Source organism: Cladophialophora carrionii, assembly GCF_000365165.1.
Source record: "Cladophialophora carrionii CBS 160.54 unplaced genomic scaffold supercont1.12, whole genome shotgun sequence".
Classification (NCBI taxonomy): domain Eukaryota; kingdom Fungi; phylum Ascomycota; class Eurotiomycetes; order Chaetothyriales; family Herpotrichiellaceae; genus Cladophialophora; species Cladophialophora carrionii.
The window spans coordinates 352433-372568 of record NW_008481819.1 but is presented as its reverse complement, the minus strand read 5'-3'; the positions used below and the strand labels follow the sequence as shown (position 1 = coordinate 372568).

At 54.9% G+C, this 20136-nt stretch overlaps 3 protein-coding genes across 3 annotated transcripts; 1 reads left to right on the top strand and 2 right to left on the bottom strand.

The window, feature by feature from the left end:
* Positions 1–4598: 4598 nt before the first annotated feature.
* On the top strand, positions 4599–6379 carry G647_10101 (uncharacterized protein; the record flags this gene model as incomplete). Its single annotated transcript, XM_008726093.1, has 2 exons — positions 4599–5091; positions 5154–6379. The coding sequence occupies 2 exons, from the start codon at positions 4599–4601 to the stop codon at positions 6377–6379; spliced, it is 1719 nt and encodes a 572-aa protein (XP_008724315.1).
* Positions 6380–9874: 3495 nt separating this feature from the next.
* On the bottom strand, positions 9875–13075 carry G647_10100 (uncharacterized protein; the record flags this gene model as incomplete). The annotated part of the gene is made up of 1 exon (XM_008726092.1): positions 9875–13075. One exon carries the CDS (start codon positions 13073–13075, stop codon positions 9875–9877), a length of 3201 nt encoding a protein of 1066 aa, XP_008724314.1.
* Positions 13076–17342: 4267 nt separating this feature from the next.
* Positions 17343–19922, bottom strand: G647_10099 (uncharacterized protein; the record flags this gene model as incomplete). The annotated part of the gene is made up of 1 exon (XM_008726091.1): positions 17343–19922. The coding sequence occupies one exon, from the start codon at positions 19920–19922 to the stop codon at positions 17343–17345; it is 2580 nt and encodes an 859-aa protein (XP_008724313.1).
* Between the last annotated feature and the right edge of the window lie 214 nt (positions 19923–20136).

Sequence of the window (20136 nt, the reverse complement as noted above, 5' to 3'; positions counted from 1 at the left end):
TTGATGGAAGGCGAAAGAGGTTGCCCGAGACGGAATAGCTGAACTGATAAAACGTTAACGAGACTAACACGCCTGGTCAACGCTCTTCCGCCCGACGCCATCGACGATAAGAAGATAGCGAAGTGGAGTGCAATTTCCCCGGAAGCACTATGTCTTCCCTCCGCACAAAGTCTTTGGAGGGTTTCTACCACCCAAAATTGAAAGCGAAATAATGCATGCCACCAGCGACTGAAAATCATCCCTGCTAGGAGCTACGCAATGCGAAAAAGACCCCGTCCAGCGGGTTCTGCTGTCCCGTGCATACCGCTGGGTTCTGGATTCTCCCGAGCATCCAAATTTGGAGGAATAGCTAAGCCACCAGGACTAGCATTTGGTAGCGAATCGAATTTCGATCCAGCGAGAACGTGGCAGCCCTAGCGTAGCAAGGTCGCCATGAGAAGAAGCATGAAACACACGGGTGAAGGAGCCCTTAGGGTTGCAATATGATAGAAAATGTTGGGTACTCGTAGGCTTGGGAAAGGCAGCACGACTGTGATGGGCACATGGCTTTCCGTATCGCCTCGAATCTGAAACACGAACTGCAGCTTCTGGCTGAGCGAGAGGGAAAAGATCTGATGCTGATGGGCGAAGGAAGAGAGACAGGCTTCGTGCCTGCATGAAAGATCACCGTTTGATTGGGCGAAATCGAGGACTGAGGACATCGTGCATAACGTCCAGAGCGTTCCTGCGTTAGGGCGGTTGGGGTATAGCTCGGCGGGTCTCGCGGTGCTTCTGGCGGCATACCCGGACTGATGTGACCTCAGTGGGCACAGATAGGCGTTCCATTGCCACGCTCCTCTCTGGCCTAGGGCGATGGGCACTTGTGGAATCGAATCAGCGATGGCTTTCTCGAAGCTGCCTACGCCGATTCAGTCTAAGTCCAGGGCACAGAGACCAGACTAACAATGAAGGGCCGCGCGCGAAGGACTGCGGCTGCAGCTTTGTGAATGGGGCCGTCGGTACCAAGCAGGGGGTCGGCAGGGCTAGTCATTCCACAGTGGGTTTGCCTGGGTCGCGGAAGTGAAAAAAGCCCTCAAGACCCTTGGGCTCTAGGGCGGGAAGGGCTCGGGTACCTGAGGAAAGAGATGGTTCCTGCCAGAAGCCATTCCTTGGGATCTGCTCTGCCCAGAACGTCCTGGGTTGGGCTTTCTGTGGGCAGAAGCCCTGGTAATGGGTAGGACCAGCTGTTAGCCGATTAGGCCGAAGTCGAGACCCTTGCTCACACCACAGTACCCAGTACGAGTACTCCGTATGTGTGGAGGAAAAGACACAATGCCGCTTTTCCAGTCCACAGCCCGTCGAATATCACTTGCCTCGTCGGCCACCGCAACAGATTAGGAAGGCACTACTCTTCGGAACGTCGATCGATGTGATGGCATATGATTTCGGCAGCACCTTCGCTGAAAATGATGCAACAATGATGGAGGCAATTGACTCTCCTCGAGGATTCAAGGTCAGATCTCCCGACCAGACGACTCCTCCAAGCTCGCCTGTGGGACCAGTTACTCCGTCCTCGTCAGGTACGAGTACCCGGTGCAGCTCTGATGATCAGGGCATATGGATAGCGTCATCTCTCGCAAGGACCCTGGATATCACGTTCTTACAGGACAGAGTGAAAACAGAGGACACTGTTGAGCGTGGCCCAGACTCGACAGACTACGCGTGAGAGCTGTCGATACGCGTCGGGTGAAGGCAAGTCTCATCGAGCAGGTCGGGAGATCCAAACCTTCGCTTGTAGGTACTCGCACGAGCGGCAGAGAGAGCCTCTTGTCTCGACCTCAGTGGGAGCGGTGTTTAGTGGACCCCGCCACCCAAGGGCCGCGATGGAATATTCGTACCATAGTACGCACACCACCGAGTACGTAGGCAGCCGGTGGACCCGTTGATGACTCGATGCAACAAAAGACATCGCCTACGAGTTAGTACTGCCATGGAAACTATTCGTCCTTATGCGAGTCCAGCTTCATTGCGCTCCGAGCACGAAGACGCCACTTCAGATCGGCAATGTGCTTACTCGAGCTGAGCATGTCAATGATGCCACCGGGCCTACAAGAGCTCGCTTCTTTTGCTTGTCGATTTTGTTGGAAGAACATGAAACACGCTGTCAAATTCTACTGCGGTAGTCGATATGCAGCGAGAGGCGGGGAAAAGCAAGTTCTTCCCGCCCGGAGGCGAGAAAGTTGGGTCTTATGCAATATTCTTCACGGCTGCTAACTCAGACTGTTTGACGGGTAGCGAATACGTATCGATGGCTTGACTGTGGGAAACTTCGCAGGATGCGGCTCGCATGTGAATTCAGTCGTTGCAGGCCATTGGATTGCCCTCGCATCGCCTGCATTGCGAAACAGTCTCCTCGCTGATAGATGCGACAAGCAAACCTAAAGCAGCCCTTTGACAGGTGTCCTTCGGTTGCAAAGAATCCTGCAATACTTGGACTAACCGGCATACGCACACCACGGATGTCGACATTTCACAGCTCGAGGTTTCTTTCCGGCACAGAACATCCTCTGGCATCCCAGACTTGCCACTGCCACCGTAGCCACTTCTGCCGCGGCGGGGGTGGTACCTGCATACGGAGAAACATTAGTGGCATGCGTAGACTCTGAGACATGCAAGCCTCTCTGCACGACCTTGGAACCCTCTGCGCTCACACTCGCCTCAGTCAACTGCCATGGTGCGCGAAACCGAAAAGTCGCCACCACGTCCGTATGCTGAATGGTCGTAGAGGATGGCAGTTGTGGGTGATGCTGTCACTGTCAGCTCTGCTCTCAGCGCTGGGCTGCCCAGTCCCAGCACCCAATCATGACCCCAAGGCAGATTCTGTGGTCATCGGGCCTTTTGCACACCCAAAGGTCTCGTGGGTGGTGCTATCCAATGTTCCAGCCCAGCGTCTACGAGACTCGCCCGTGGGCGATTCGCAGCAAGAGTTACCCAAGCTGACTGATCTGGACGATGTCCATCAAGTGATATGGGAAAGATGGCCTTGTAGCAACGTCCAAGAATAGGTCAGGCAGCGATTCGCTCTACAGGCTGGGAGAAGCAGCTTATCACCCACTGCGCTCGCACGTCACGTTGCTGATTGGCGTTGACATCCCAGCGAGTCGCCCAGTCATTGCCCGCGCCTGGCCTGCAGCATCACTGGTTCTGTATGCACACCAGCCGTCAGAATGAAAGACACGTCGTTGATTCGAGCGTGAATCTGCATTTTGCGAACAACAGAACCTAATCGGGGAGCGTATTGAACCCTCGATGGCCTGTCCACACCAGCCCCAGGGTACATGTCCACATGCTGCAAACGAATGATTTTACGCAAGTCGTCTTTTCAGTCGATTTCCCCAGGAGGATTTGTGTCGAGTTATGCTTTTTCCTGCCGGCTGGCCGACCAAAGAAACTCACGGACCCAAAGTGCAGAGAAGTCGGCCAAGATGCTCTGCTCGTATGCGCATCGAGGTCGCAATTGACCACTTGACGACGGGATTTCAAGCGCTGTTCTGTGATACCGCATGTCAATTCCGCCAATGGCGGGGTCAAGGTCGTCATTCTGGTCATTTCTCTATACTCATAGGATTGCTTCCGCCTCGATACCAGAGCCGCTATCGAACATGGTTCACCCAGTCACATAGCGATCAATGTGGCCTCGGTGCAGGCCACGGTGCGTCATCGGCGCCCGTCGACGTCGAGGTGGGATGATGGCCCAGCAGCAGTGCAATTTCCCATGCAGATGGGTGCTGCGTGATAGACTGCACGGCGTCACCCAGCACAGCCCGGAGAGACAGCCAGGACCCGAACGCCCTTTCGCCCAAGGCGCGGGCGAAAATCCAGGAACCAGGGCCGCTGCCCTAAGGGTGCGGCTGGGAGGGTGGGCCGATTTAGTGGGTGATAGTGCTTCAGACGGACTGGGGGTGGTGAGACCACTCAGCTCCACCCTCCGTCAAGTCACTTGCATGGGTCGACACGACGGTCCCGAATCCAGCGCCCGTTCCTTGCAACCTTGGACCATACCCCATCGAGCTGCAGGCCCAAGGCGCTGGTCGACAGCGGCCTCAGTCCCAGCGATCTCTCTTTATGGCTCGTTCAACCACCCAGCTCATAACCTCCTCTTCGTTTCCTCATATCGAGGCGAGTCGTTCATTCCCCCCCGCGATCTGCACTTTCTTTTACTTCGTTATATCTCTCCTTGACCAGGTCTTTCCGGATTTTTGTTCAATCATCTGTACAAACACTCCCTGTACCAATTGAACAATATCCAGTCCTTCCTTTCAAGCCTGTGCCAACATTGTACCATAATCCTACCTGCCTGCCCGATCATCCTCTTCACACGGTTACCAGCATACCTGCCTTGTATATGTACAGCGAGCTAGTTACTGCAACGAGAAGGGACGTCTGAGACGACGACATAGCCATTCATTGGACCACCAATTTCCTTGTACCAATCTGTACTACAACCAAGCAACTCCCTGTGGAAGACTTGAAGGCTTCTGCAAGTGACAGCAAGCCGAGGAAAGAACGAGAACTGAAGCATTTCGCCAAAGCACATTGCCATGGAAGGGCCGTACCCAATGGCAACTCAACAGATTCAGTTCTACCAATACCGACCAGACTCGGACGCACGACATAACGCTGTGTTCACCCCGATGCCGACGGAGCAGCCAGTCTACAGCCCCATGGCTGGGTACCCTCAGCAACACCCTTATGTGCTTCACCAATACTGGCAGCAGGCGCCGGCTCACTTTGCTCGGGGCCATCCTCACGCACACTACATGCCCCAACAAGTGATGACCCCGAGGGCTTCGCCACCACTGACTCTCGCCATGCCCAAGATTGTTCTCGACGGCAATGGTCAGATGGAGCACGGCCGCTTTCTGGAAAGCAGGCACTCCTCACCTCCGACGCCATCGCTCTCGGCGTGCCCCAGTACCGCGAGCAGCCCACCGGCCAGCAGTGTGAACCAGACGCCCGTGCACGGCGCAGGGTACTTCAACCTGCCCATCGACACAACCAAGGAAGAGATGCAGCCTCTTGCCTTTTTGGACGAGTGGGCGGAACACGGACGTAAGTAGCACCCGGGTGTGAGAGCTGAAACGACGAGAGAAATTAACAATCTTTGGAAACAGAGGTGCACATTTTCCCGCATCCCGGCGATGCCAAGGCGCTCCTTCCCAGCAACTGCACCGACTCCTTCCACTCGGCAACTGCCACCGTCCCGTCAAGCAGCTGCCCTTCGCCTTCCCTCACTCCTGCCTCACCGCAATCTGTCGTCTCGCCTTCAGCCTATCCCGTGGCTGAGTTCGTCAATCTGCGAGATCTCACTTCTACCTCATTTGAGCCTGTCCTCGCCGTCCCTGCTCAAAGCTTCCCTCCTTTGCCGACTCTCTCCGCCGAAGACGACGAACACAAATTCGCTCTCGGCAACCCAGCCTTCCCCATCACCCCCGAGCATGAGACCGCCGATCCATTCGCGCTCGTCGAGAACCCTTCGTTTGACTCATCCTTCTGCACTGAGCTGGACTCCGAGGACGAATTCAGCTTTGTCGACTTCACCCCTGAAGTTGCCTACAACGGAGACAAGAGGCTGAAGTTGACGGCTGCCGAAGAGGAGGACTTCCTCAGCGTTCACAGCTTTGGCAGTTTTGATGAGGAGGACCACGCCGCTCAAGCTGGTCTGCCCTCGCCTCCTGCCTCCTCCTTTTCGGACTCGGGTTCGTGCGGTGCACCGAAGAAGAAGACTCAGCGCAAGATGAGCAAGCGTCACAGCTCCGCTGACAGTGAACTCGAATTCTCGAGCTTCACCCACTCGGATGCCCACATCCACAGCCACGCCGACGGTCAAAGCACATCCGAGGCTACCCCTCAAGACCAGACCAACAATGGCGAGGATGCTGACACCCCTGCCGAAGCCGATGGCTCTACTCCATCCCAGGCGCCTACCAACCGCCGTGGTCGCAAGCAATCTTTGACCGAGGATCCCAGCAAGACCTTCGTCTGCACTTTGTGCTCTCGCCGCTTCCGTCGCCAAGAACATCTCAAGCGCCACTACCGCTCTCTCCACACCCAAGATAAGCCTTTCGAGTGCAACGAGTGTGGCAAGAAGTTTTCCCGATCCGACAACCTGGCCCAACATGCTCGCACGCACGGCAGCGGTGCCATCGTCATGGGTGTCCTCGAAAACGGCGAGCTCCAGCCTCATCAACCATATGATGAGGAAATGGGCCATGCTCTCTACGAGGCCGCCCAGCGAGCTGCCATGGCGACGTCTTCCAGCAGCAGCGGCTCCGAAGGCTCCTCCTCGGGGGAGAGCAAGCGTGCTCTCAAGAAGAGAAAGCGAGACGAATCCCTGTAAAGACGAGATTTGACCTCATGCATCATGAACACTGGAAAATAAAACCACGCAAGCAACCACGACCGAAATGATTCTTATGATGTGATTGAAGACCAAACCGAAGACTACTTCTCAGGGAACGCCTCGCCACTGCACCGTGGCAGGTCCGGAGTCAAAGACGATGGGAAGCAGCGCAGGAGCTCAAGAATGTGTATGCCTACGGGAAAAGAAAAGTGCTTAGAACCTTTTTAAATCTTCGACCTTCTTCAAGACCAACTTGAACTGTATTCTATGGCCTTTCTTGGTGGATGGGACGGGGGCAATGGGTGGGCTGTGATGGACACGAGAGATTGTATTTTTTTTTTCCGGCCGAGGACGAAGTTGTGCAGGAAGAGGGAGAGAACAGAGGGGGACGTCAAGGTCGAGCCCGACCACCACCTTCTTTTCATTTCTTTGTCAATCAACTTTTGTATTCTTTCATACTTTCGCTTGATCACCCATGGGTTTCTTTCTCGACATCGCTGCAAGATGGAAGACAACAGAGCGCAAGCAATCACCAGACAAGAGTATGTGGGAAGGAGGAGGTGGATCAGCAGCCAGTACTACTACGCATCACAGCATTGCACGCTCATGTACCCAAATGTACCTTGTACTATTACAATTCATTGAAACCTGTATCGGATTGTTCCCCACGCTTTGACGAGACGATCCTTTCGTGATGATAGCATGTCGGTGCGCAATGCCCAGGCAGTGCAGTGGTGTGAGCTTGCGACGGCTGTGTTTTGTTGGCCGCCAAAGCCAGAGGTACGAGTACGTTGAAGGCAGATTCAGATTCAGACTCGGACTCAGTTCCCGTCCACGTCCCCAGGTGACTGCATACACTACACTGCTGTACCCATCTCGGCATCTCCTGGTCGATAGAGGACATTAGCCTGGAGCGAATCTGGAGCGAATCTGGAGCGCACAAAAATTCCATGGCCAACAAAACGAGTTACGTAGTTCACAGGCTGGGATGTGCGTGTGCGTGTGTATTATCGATAAGTCTGATACCTCGCCGGATAACCTTGATAAGAACTGATATTGACTACGCATTAGCAGGTCAGCCACGATCCCCAAAATAACCACCTACTGTGTCGGTACGGAGGACAAGTTACACACCACCGCCACCACCAGCACTATCGAACGGGTGCACGCGACGGGATTGTGCTTTTTTGCTTTTTTGCCTTTTTCCCTTTAGTCCGGGGTCGGCATGGGTACACAGTGCGAGGACGAGGACGAGGACGAGTACCGGTACCTACCTAGCAGGTCGGACATGCCCTTCCCGTACCGTCGCATCTCTCTTCTCTTCTCATATCATCGCATGCTATTCCTTCACATGCCATCACATGCTATTCTATATCATCTCCATCACGGCACCAAGCCATGCCTCGCCTTGCCTTGTCTCGCGTCGCATCGCGTCGCGGCGCATTGACTGCATTAGTGTACACCAGTCTGCATGGTAAACTACGGCATGGCCTGCATGCAAAGTTAGGAAATTGGACATTGGACATTGGGAAATTTAAGAGTTGAGCATGCAGCGCACCCACGCACATGCACCACCCCAGGCGATGTGCCACGAATGAGTGATACAGTGATACAGTGATACAGTGATCAGATCAAACAATACGGGTTACTGGTGTTCTGTGTACGCATGTGTAGGCGTATGTGTATGCATATGGATGTCGTCACGCGCGTCGCTCTTGGCTGGGAAGGGGGATCAATGGGCTTCATTGCGACGAGTACGAGTTACAAGTTTCGCTAATTACTGATTGTACTGTAGCAAGTCGTAGACTGACGGTTCAATGTGCGCGGTGCCCGTGCTGTGCTGCTGTCTGTGCAGTGCAGTGCAATGCATTGTTCACAGCGTGCTAATTATGCTACAGTAGCCAGAGGAACTCGCTCGAGTGCTGCATATTCCGCACAGGACGAGTCCGAGGACAGGGCTAAGCGAGTGTTTGTGCTGTGTGCTGTGTGCTGGGACTGGAAGTCGTCCTGTCACGCCTGTGAACTGAGCTCCCACAAGGGCAAGCAACGGTGGCAATGGCGATACGGAGTATGGAGTACGGAGTACCTGCTGTAGAAACGAAACAGGGGCCGGCCTGTTGAAACGGCGCTAAGGCAGGGGAGGAGCCAGTGTGAGTGGGTACCACAATGTGGGCGACGTAGGATACGAGAAGAGAAGACAGACGCGCCGTGCAGGTGTTAATCCGTCCCTTAACGCGGGTTTAATGCAGGCGCTACGCGACGCTTGGGGCGCCTCGGACGCCGCAGACGCGGGAGAAAGAGAAAAGAACGAAGAAGAAGAAAAAGGGCGCCTGCCGTGGTGCGTCCCTCACGGCCACAGGGCACCAGTCAGCAGTGCTGGGTCTGTCCTCGTGTTGGGTTAGAGGAGATGCGCGCGCGAAGCACACACAAGAGAGAGACTTTGGTGCCCCGCGCGCGCTTTCTGTAAACTTCAGCCAGCCAACCAGTCCGCCTGCAGCCATCTACGTAGTGACAGTCCTCGGTACGAGGTACTCCGTACTCTCTTTCTGCTCGTAGTGTCACACCCGCCGAGACATCGCGTAAATACCTACATACCTACATACGTACTCCGTACTGTGTGAGTCCGTAGGGAATGGAACTTTCGCATGGCATGGCACGCACGGCAAGGAGCGCGCGTCTCCTTCTGGTGTTCGGTTCTTTTTTCCACTTCACTCCCGCCTCCCGCCTCCTGCGCTGCTTGGACGGTCGTGGATCGCGGATCGCGGTTTGCGGACCGCGGTTCCAAGGTTCAAGTCTCGTCTCGTCGCGTCGCTGAGTTGGGTGGGCAGGCGTGCAAGCGAAGATCTCCATACGAGTTCTGCAAGATTTGAGTCAACGCGCGAATCCACGAAGAGGGGCCTGGTGGATGTGTGTCCAAGGGTCGATGCATGCGTACGAGTTTGTGAAAGACATGACATGATATGCCATGGCGTGCAATGCCATGTGAAAGGTGGGCGAAGCAAGGAGCAGACCAAAGCAAAGCAAAGCAAAGCAAGCGAAGAGAGGCGTGGTAAAGTAAAGGAAAGTGCGGTAGTGTGGGTATAGACTAATATGTACGGAGTCCAGCAGGTGGATGGCACCTCATGGCGAGAGCAAGGAGTTCGGTGCAGTACCAGTCCTGTGTAGGCACCGGTGCGGGTATCCCTTCTGGGTTCGTGTGATTGCGTATGTTCACGACATACAGTATCCCATGCGCACCGACGACCCAGGTTCGTGTGCAAACACGCGATGTTACCATGGTTCGTCCTAAGTGGCCATGTAGGAGGAACGCCGGCCGTTGCGTCGAATAAGCTGGTATGAGGACTTCCTTCAAGAGGAAACCTTGCAATTAATGAGAGCTGATATGGACGACTCCATGGGCCTAAGCCACCCATTGTAACTTGCGAGACTGTTATATATATCTCTTGACGCCGCAGGTTGGGCGCGCCGTCGACTCTTAGCAAGCAAAATCCCCTAATCCTGGTGAGCAGCAGGTTCTTCCGACATACCAACGCCCAAGATGCCTGTTGTCGACTGCTGCTGCTGCTGCTGCTGCGACTGCGACTGCGATGACGCCGCTCTAGTGGCCGAACTCTCCCCTTCCTCGCTGCCATGTGCGTGCTGTTCTGGACTCAAGCCTGCTTCCCCGCCTGCTGCCACGCCATTGGGTTCTGTGTCCGTGGTTAGCCGCGCGAGTATCTCCCTCGCAATGTCTGCATCGCTTTTTTCCGTCTCATCTCGGGCGGCATCCGGGCGCTTGTCTCCCCTCTTACCTGGGCCTGCGCCGGATTCGTCGCTGCTGGACGACACTGATGATGCCGTCGACGAGGAGTGGGTTGCAAGGTCGTCATCTTCATCTTCATCGTTGTCGTTTGTGCCTTCGCGGACGGGGCTAAGCGGGGCCCTATGGTGGTGGTGGTGTGAGTGGCTAGAGGCGTGGTACATGTCGTCGACAAGGAAGTCATCCTTCCCTATTGCCGAGGTGTGGCGCAGAGCTGGTCCAGCCGAGTAGCCGCCCCTGTGGTAGCGAGCACGCTTCTCTGATCCTGCCGAGTCCACGGAGTCGAGGGTGCTGCTGCGCGATGGGCGCTCCCTCAAGTCGTAAGAGCGGCGACGCGGAGGTGGGAGTCGCCCGGCTTCTCTCTCCTCTCGACGGATGATGATCTCGTCACGGTCTACCTCTCTTTCTCTGACTCGATGACGTGACCTTGACCGTGGACTTTCGTACCATGGGACTATCATCTCTTCGCGCACGACCGCGCGCTCCCGCCCCCGTGGCCACGGAGGAGGAGGAGGAGGAGGTCTCTCAAAGTTGTTAATGATGGTTGGCGGCTGACTGGAGATGCGTGCACGGCGATCATTGTCGGAACCCGAGGCCGAGCGACGCGGTGGAGAGGGACGAGAGGGGTTATTGACAGACACACCGTCGGGTTGCGGCCCGTAATAGTCGATTTCTAGGAGCCTCGCTCCGGGACGCTGTTTGTATCGGTAAGGAGTATCGGGTGGTGGTGATGGTGATGATGGTGGTGGTGGATGCATGTAGGGTTCATCGGGGGGCGGCGAACGAGTTGGTCCACCTGGGTAGATCACCCCCTCTCTTTCGCGGAGAAGTGGCGGTCCTCGAAATACCCCTTCAGGCACGTACCGGGGTTCATTGCTATACCCGTAATTCTGCGGCGGTGGCGGTAGCCTAATAATATTGTCGACAATCTCGCGCTCGTGGAAGGAAGTGGAATCTCTTCTTCGTGACCTAGATCGAGGCCCTTCCACCCTCACTTCAACTGGTTCAATCACCACATCACCATAATCGTCATCTTCATCATACCTATCCTGGCCATCAATAAAGGAAGCTCTCTTCGCGATGATAGAAGGATCTCTCCCGTAGGAATATGATCTTGACCTTGACCTTGACCTTGACCTGGGCTGCGACTGTGTGCTGTGATCACGCCGTATTACCGATGCTCTATGGAGAGCGGGTTTGAAAGCATCATCGTCAATGTCACTGCGGGATTCCACAACATTGAGCCGTGTAGACTCACGAGACCTATCGGACGCAACAGAGCCACCGTCTCCCGCGGCGTGGTGTGTGGCGTCGGCCAACCGCGCTTGCATGCTTCCAGATACTCTTTTGAGCACGACATAGATTCCTGTGATCTCGTCTGGTCTGTTCCGTAGGAGCCTGGCATATTTTTGTTCCATCCTCAAACATTCGATATATATCAGGACCCAAGAGCCCTGGGTTTTGGACGATTCTTGCCAAGAGTCGACGTGACGGTTGATCGCGTATCGGTAGTCATCTGGTAGCTGCGCAAATTCTTTCCAGAATGAATTGCCTTTTGGGTCTTTTAAATACTTTTCCTCTTTCGCAATGAGAGCATTCAGGAGCCACTGCGACGGAATCTCCACATTGATTGGGCTGATAGCCGAGCCGGATGATAAGTGAATTCGTGAGTAGAAGAATGCCTTCAACTCGGCCACTCCGCCTGACGCAAATGGATCACGAAGGAACTCCGGTATCTTAGGATGACGTTGGCTTGTGTCGATATTGGCATCGTTTGAGGATCGCCTGGTGCTTACCCTCGACCAGATCGATTGACCTCTTGACTTTCGGTTGTTCCCTGATTGTGTCGAGTCGGCATCTGCGTCCGACTTTTTGTCCTGGTCGGGTGGCGGCAACAAGGCAAGGGTTCCCAATGCTTGGGGCCATGGGTGAACATTGTTCAGGGTATCTTCGATCTTGGCCGGTGCCAGCTGTTGCCGGTTGAGCTCCGTTCTGAGCTTTTCCCGGGCCTCCTCGGTCTGTTTCCGCAGCCGCTCAGCTTCTTCCCTCTGCTGCCGTTTCCAGTCCTCGACCGCTCTGTCCTGTATTCTTTTGGTCTCTTCTTCTGCCCTTTTCCGTTTCTCCTCCTTTCCCTTCGCCCAGTCCTCAAAATCTTGGATGAGATCATCTATGTTGTTGTATATAAATTCATCAAGTGCGTCGTCCACGCTCCCGTCGTCAGAGTAGCTTCTACGACTGTACGCTTGTGGATCGAGGATATCATCGTGCTGATCTCTGATCCGTGCGTAGGGACCACCATGTTTCGAGTCTTTGGCGAATCGAGAGCGGGTGCGTCGTTTCTTTGCATCAATAATTTGGCCCTTCATCAGTTTTCTCATCCGTTCGAGGCGTGGGAGATCATCCGCTGCACGTTGTCGGTCGTCCGGCGTGTCAGCAGCTTTCGCCTGGTAAGTAGTGTAACACAAGATGATGTCTTGTTTGATGATTTGCAACTCTTGCCGTCGCACTTCCAGCTCGGGTTTGAGGAGCGGCCATTTGGACCTCTCGAACTTTGTCACATCGATATCTTCCTTGGTCACTTCTGGAGCTGCGCCGGATGCCGTAGCTTTGGTCAACAACTTTCTCATCTTGGTGATGACTCTTTGCGAATCGCGGACGCATTTCTTGGCGTTCTCAAGGCCATCTTCAGACCAAACTCTTCTCGTTTCGTTCCTCTTGATAATGTCTGCCAGGTCTCTCAGGCTCCGGCAGGTGGCGTCAATATCGCTCAACAAGGTCAGGATGTCGTCTTTGGCGCTGCCCACGTCCGAGATGTAAGCCGTGATAGCTTTCGCAAGGCTGAAACCAGTTTGGACGAGTCCAACGATGGTAGCAATCTCGCCGGCGACTGACATGTTGCGAGCTGGGGGCACTTGTTATGTCATACACAGCCCGTGGAGCCGCTTCGGGCAGAACCGTCGATATCTCGTCACGTCTGACTCCAAGGCAACAGCAGTTTGACATAGTGTTCATGCTAATGCCTCAGCGACCAGGATCGAAAGCATGTGTAGCGGAACAGGATTGTGAGGCTGAAGCTGAAGAAGCTCTCCGTTTAGGCGCCAACGCAATCTCGGCTGGCTAATAATAATCTGGGGAGCGCCAATCAAGATGGCCACGTTATATCGGATTAGCCGGATGATGGCGCCTTCTCCTGTGCCCCCGTACGAGTACTGGGCCAAAGCTGCCTGCGTCGACTACCGGGACATTTCTCCCAAGATGTTTCTCCCAGCACGTCTTTCCTACTGTAGCAGCATAGATAAGACCGGTGAATTGGTTAGCACAGCCGTCCATCCCAACACTTCTGTCTCCAGCCTGCATGTCCTCTGGGACGATGTTTTCCGGCTGTTCTTCAAAGTCCTCGCTTCGCCATCCCACTGTCTACATTGTTTGCCTATGGTGTCCGTTGGGCATTCTGCCATTAAGGGGATAGGCAGCAACGTGAAGAAAACTGGATGGGAGAACGGAAAATGGCGAAGCAGCGAGAGAGGTTCTTTGTCAATTATCTCTGGTCCTCCTCCTCGCACTATGTATACGAGTCGCTTTCGCTCGAACATAGGGAATAAGGCTGAGATCATGAAGGTCTTGCTGGCGCCCGAGGGTGAAGTCAGTTCAGCCACTACTAGCCTCAAAGCGTCGAACTCGTTCCGCCGCTTTTGAAGAATTTCTCTACTCATAGTTTACCCCGTAATTGGACCAGACGGTAGTCGGCACGGCCGTTGAGGTACGGGACTTACCCTGACTCGCGCAGCCCTCAGGGTGAGCACAGGGCGGCGTCACCTTTGTCCAAATCGGGTGGAGCACTACTGACTCCGAAGCTGGAAAGAATCAAGTCAACAAACAACGGGTTGTATGACGAGCCAGTCATGAGCACTGCATCAAGAAGAATCTTCCGTGCAAAGAAGCATCTCGAAGCTCTCTTGATGCAGATCACCACATTCTTCTTATAAAGACAGCCTTCGTGCGTCTCCCGGATGTTTGGATTCCCGTCTCTCCTCAACCTCATCCACGCATGCACTCGACCATGGACCGTGGCAGTCTGATGCCACCCTCTCTCATGGCCCTCTTTCTCCGGACGACCTCGCCACTACCGTTTGTTTGGACCGCACCTCCTCCATCCTCGCCCCACTGCCGTGAAACTCGTGGTGAGTTGAAGACTCCGACGACGGCTCGATCCAGCGACGGAGACCAATGTGCAACTGAAAGGCAAGAATGACTTGATACTCAATGAAGAAGCGTGAGGGAGCGGTGCCGACAGGTGGGGCGAGAGATGATACAATACACAGAAGGGCAGACCACCGCTTGGTTCTATTCATACTATATATCATTTCACAGTTGTGCCTTGACCCCTTTAGTACTCCGTACTCCCTATATCAAACCCTGCAGTCTTGAGGAAGCCAGGGTACACAGTACACCCGTACACAGCACGCGGTCTCACCATTGCTATATACATCTACCATCTACCTTCTACACCCGTCCGTCTCAAAATCATAAGTGTGGAGTACAGTCCAAGAACCTTTTCTCTCGGCAGACACCGCGACCCCAACCAATCCGACGAACAACAAGGTGTAACACAGCCTGTATGGAGTAACTCCGCGAGTCAATCTTCTTTCCCCCTTGCTACTTGTAACTACCTCAACGCCGTCTGGGGTGGGATGCACGCGTGTCGACAGAGTTTGACTGACACCTGCCTGTCGCGGTCTTTGTGTTTCACATCGCGCTCCTGACAGCTCCGGCCTCTTCCTCCCCCGTTGCATTTGCCTCGCGGTCTCTCCGACCTCCCTCGTCCCGTTCCCGGGACTCATGACATGCTTCCATCAAGCAGTGAGCAAGGTACACGTCAAGCGGCGTATGAACGCCTTCTACATGCACAGCACAGTACATCCAACGCCCAGTGGCTAGGTAGGCGTGGATGGACGTGCCCATCGTACCATCTGGTACCAACTCATCACCGTGACGAAGCAGGCGGCTACCAATCACTACGAGTCCCTACTAATCACTGACTATCAAGCAGGTTGTCGGATTTACTCCACTCGATCTCAGGAACCAATAGAGCATCCGCTCTCCAGGGCACGGAGACATCCCGGCACGATCAAGACAGCTACAACACTCGTTCTGTGGATCGTCGACATGCTCAATTGACCGGTACGTAATTATTTTAGGACTTTTCGCTCGTGCTGTACTGGTACGGCACCCCCGCCGACCTACATACTTCGGATCAGTATGTCGCTGCCGGTGGCAACACTATTGACGGAGGATCCTGCAGAGAGCACATACACGCCAGAGGGGTGTACCTCGTACGTGTCATCTGCTGGGGTCCTCGCTGACCTACATACTTCGGATCGACATGTGCAACGCTATTGACGGAGAACCCTGCGGAGAGCACGCGCAATACACACGACAAGAGGACTGTACTCGTACTCGTGTCATCTGCTGGTGTCCCCGCTGCTCCGCGCTCCCGATGTCCCGCTGTCGAAGCTGCTCGGGAACTGCGGAAAGTGGGTTGCGTGCGCGTGATATTGTCTTCGAAGGTTGACATTTGCCTTCCCTTCCGATCCCATCCAATCCATGCGTGGCGATCGCGTGGAAACCCTTTTTGAGAGCTCGATCACTGGCGGATCAAGGCATAAGTTGCGAGGACGCCACTGCCAGCCAGCCCAGCCCCGCCCAGCCACATTGCGCATCCTGCTGGACCGGTGACTGCTGGGCTGCGGGGCTGCTTGTATGCTTGTACCCAGTACGCTGGGGTGCTGTGCTGCATGGATACTGGACTGCCGGGCTGCTGTCAAACCTAGCTTGCGGCTCAATACATTGGAAGGTGACGCGTGGGTGGCGCGTGGGTGGCGCGTGGGTGGCAGCGCTGGTGTGGATTGCTTTGGAAGTGCCCATGCCCTGTCCATGCTTTGCAGTGTCCATGTCAACATTTCTCCTTCTGATTCAGATGATCGATGCTGCCATAGTAACTCCTGTCAAGTCCCATATTGGATGATTCTACGTCCAGATAAGGCCAGCCACTTAAGAATCCCAGTGAATCCCTCCCACGTACAGCTGCCAGGCGCATGGCCATTGCCGGGTGTATAGGGCTGGTACATCTCCAGTAGTGTTAAGACAGTAGTTGGCGTGCGTTGTTAGCTTGATGGCCCATGTCAGCCAGAGACACCATCAATGACTGCAGGCATCCCTGTTTCCTGGGAAGGGAAAATCCTTGAATGCTTCGTTCCAGCACACACACTCGCTCGAGAGATGTGCAGATTGTCTACGACCTGCTTCCGACAACACCCCTTCTCGCCCGGTGTACGGTGTAATCTCTTCAAGCATAGCCAGCGGTCCCCTGGCTGTCTCTTACGCCCAACGATCGGAGAGGTGAAGATACACTAGATGTCTACGACCTGCTTCCAACAACTCCCCTTCTCGTCCGGTGTAATCTCTTCAAGCATAGCCAGCGGTCCCTGGTCTGTCCCTTACAGTACCTGGACCAATATCGATCTCATGGCTCTCCCATGACTCTTCCATGACTCTCCCATGACTCTTCCATGACTCTCCCATGACTCTCCCATGACTCTCCAGAATGGACCGCCCCCCTGGCACAGCAGCCTTCGCCGCCATAAACCATCCACTCTCCATGGATGAATCCCAGGGCTCTCCTGGAAGCCGACACCACCATGGGTCCATCTATCTGAAGCAGCGTACCTTGTACCTTGTACCTAGTGCGACATACCCCTGTACATACCTAGTACGGCATACTAGGACCAAGACGTTACGTTACGTACACGGTCGACAATGGCGGGCGCACACAGCACACCGCCAGTCAGTAAAGCTCGAGGTGGAGTGGGAAGGCATGCAGGGCTGGTCGACTATCGGTCGCTGACATTGCAAAGATAGACCGTCTAATCTGAAGATTCCCGGCCGGCCATCAGTCCATTTTCGGTCGACGTTGCGTCTCGCTCGCAGTTCAGCCACACTTTTTTTTTGGGCCCGATGCCATGCCATGCCATACCATTCCCGCAGAATTTGGAATCCTGCTCTAAGATATGTAGATCGGATGAGCTTGATTAGATCCACCTCTCTGACCTCTTCAAGTCTATCCCAATGCAGGCTTACGGCAACCTTAGGGGGATTATCATGTCATCCGTCAATCCGCATCGTGATGGCCACGGCAAGACGCTGCGTTGGAGAGGCCTTGAGCTCCGTAGTAGGAGCGGAGGGGCTTTCGCGCGCAGAACCCAAAGGTTCAACGTTGTTGACAGCTGGGTTCGACCACCCATACACGGATTCACACGGGACGACCACCAATGTCTCGAAGAGTCCATCTCTGCGTAAGAGAGACCAGTGGTCCCAGCCCTGCGCGGAAATGAAAGCGGTACCGTGGACAACTTCCGCCGAAGGTGCTCCCTGCTTGAATGGGCCTCGGTCCACTGAAACAAAGGTAAGGAGATCGTCTCGGATACGTGAATCACCGTCAATGCTGCCTGCAGAGATCGCTTCTTCGCAGAGAGTTATCGTGACCAAGTGGACGACGTATCCTTCGGTTGTCGGCTCGGACGAAGGGAAGAGCGTAACCTTGTGAAGAGATCCCCATGCGTGATCTTTCCGAGCCACAGACACTCGCGGCCTCGAGGCAGGTCGCTTGGGCAGATTCGTGATCCCCATACTCCACCATTCGACTGGCGCGCTTCGAGGCAGGGAGATGACTTCTGCTGCGATGAACGGAGGAGTCACACTTGCCCCGATGTTAGGGTCCTGGAGGACAGCATCATTTGGCAGGGGATGAAGATGCCGATCTGTCTGCAAAAGGGTCGCCGCTGCTTCGAATGTCTTTGCGCGATTGTACTGCAAGTCCCATGCGTCCGGCCCTTCGTCGGATTCCTCGCCATCAAGCACATCTTGAGGCCTCGCGCCTGGCACATTATGAGCCTGTTGCCATATTCGGGAGCACAACTCGGCCCTTACAGAAGCCGTTTCGGTGCTCTCCAGGAAAGCAATGCCCCAGGGCCAAATGTCGACCCCTCGCTCCTGCCCCACGCGCCATAGATGCTGAAGGCTCAACGCCGCCTGCTCAACAAAATCTGTAGCGGAGAGTTGCATGGTCTGTGGCACTAGTGGTATCTGTCCAGCCATATGAGCCATCTCAACCAGATCCGAGTCGTGCACATTGAGGGCTGGATCCTGCTTGACGTCGAGCGGAACACAAATGGCCTGACTGTATGGCCCGATATTAGCTGGAGCCCAATAGCTTCGGCTCTGGACGTGAAGTCCGCGCCTTGCATCTCGAGGCCCCAGATCGAGGATCACGCTGAGACTGACTTCGACATCGTCTGGCAGTGAGCATGCGACAGTCACCCGGGCCGGTGGATTCGGCTCGCCTGTTCGGAATAGCGAGGCATATACGGAATTCACAGCACCGAAATTCGACATGTCCTTGAGCAGGAGCATCGTGAAGACGATATTGGAGGGCGTTGCTGGATTTGATAGTCCGCCCGAGCTCGAGATTGTGTCCAGAGAGAACTTGAGATCGTGGCATATCTGTTTCATCTGCATGGCAGCGGTGCTGAAGCCGGCAGCCAGGGTGGTGAACTCAGACGTGATGTTAGATATTGCCAAACCATTGGAACACAAGCACTGCATTTGCCTCAAATGGACTGTCATCTCCTGGTGATGGCGTATAGCGTCGGCATTTTTTCTTAGCCCATCGACCTCCGGGACACCATTCAGAGTTTGTGTTTGTTGGCTCTGCATTCCCGCCAGAACAGCTTGAAATTGCGGATCGAAAGTGCCGGGAACCCTCAACGAGGTACCGCTGTAAACGGTGTCCGGTCCATTTTCCACCATTCGGGGATTCGCCAATCGAAGATAGCTGACACCACCTTGTCCCGAGTATGCACACATTTGCTCCTCCGGGATCTCGATTCTCCTCTTCCACAACCCAACCGGCCCATTGATAGCCAGAGTCTCATACTCCCCGCCCTCACCCACGACCGCTCCTCGCAGCCAGAACTCGTGCTCCGGAAAGAACGGCTGAAGACCCCGGACAAGTCTCAGTTGGGTTCTCGGGTCCGCGACGTTCGACCACAAGAGGCTCTCCTTGATGCCACCGCTGGCGATCTTGATGATTCGTGCATCACAGCCAGCGGCAGCCATGTCGTCCAGCAAGCCCGTCACCGACTCCCCCCGCCCAAGAGGCGGAGGCAGCGCAGGATACTGCCATAGATACGCAAGCGGCGTGAGACCCAGGCGGACGGCGACCGACTCAAGTCTAGTGCGCTGATACGTTGACAAGATGGCGCCCGAGGATATTGCATTGGCTTCGGGATGCGTGCGCTTCACTTCCCGCAGCAGGGGGAGCAGGTCTTCCGTCTCGTCAGGCGCCGAGCCAAGATTGCTCGCATCATAGTAGCGGCCTGTCTGGACTGCCGAGCCGGCAATTTGTCGCCTGTAAAGCGGTATACCCAGACATTCGGCGTAGAGCGGAATGACCGAGTGTCCGACGGTCTGGTACATGAAGCTGTTCAGATCTTCTCCTTCGGAATCAGTTGTGCCGTCCGGAGCCGAGGGGCTTCCTTTCTCTATTCCGCGGCCTTCACATGGCTTGGGATAGAGGTTAGCAAGCGCAATCAGCTTGTGCCCTTGTTCAAGACAGTGCAGGATGCTGAAGAGGGAGTCCTTGCCGCCTGAGATCAAGGCGATGACGTTGAGCGGATCGGACATGGTGGATTCTGGAAGACATTTGGGGGTGTGACTGTGCTGGTCGGCTGAAATCTTCTTGGCTTGGTTCAGAGTCGTATACGCACTTACGACGCAGATATGTACCTCGACCACGCTCAGGTCGACGTTGAGGTACTGTACAGATTCGCCGAGTGATGGAATATAGCACTACGTTGAAGCATCTGTACAATTGATACGTTGTCGTATTACGGAGACG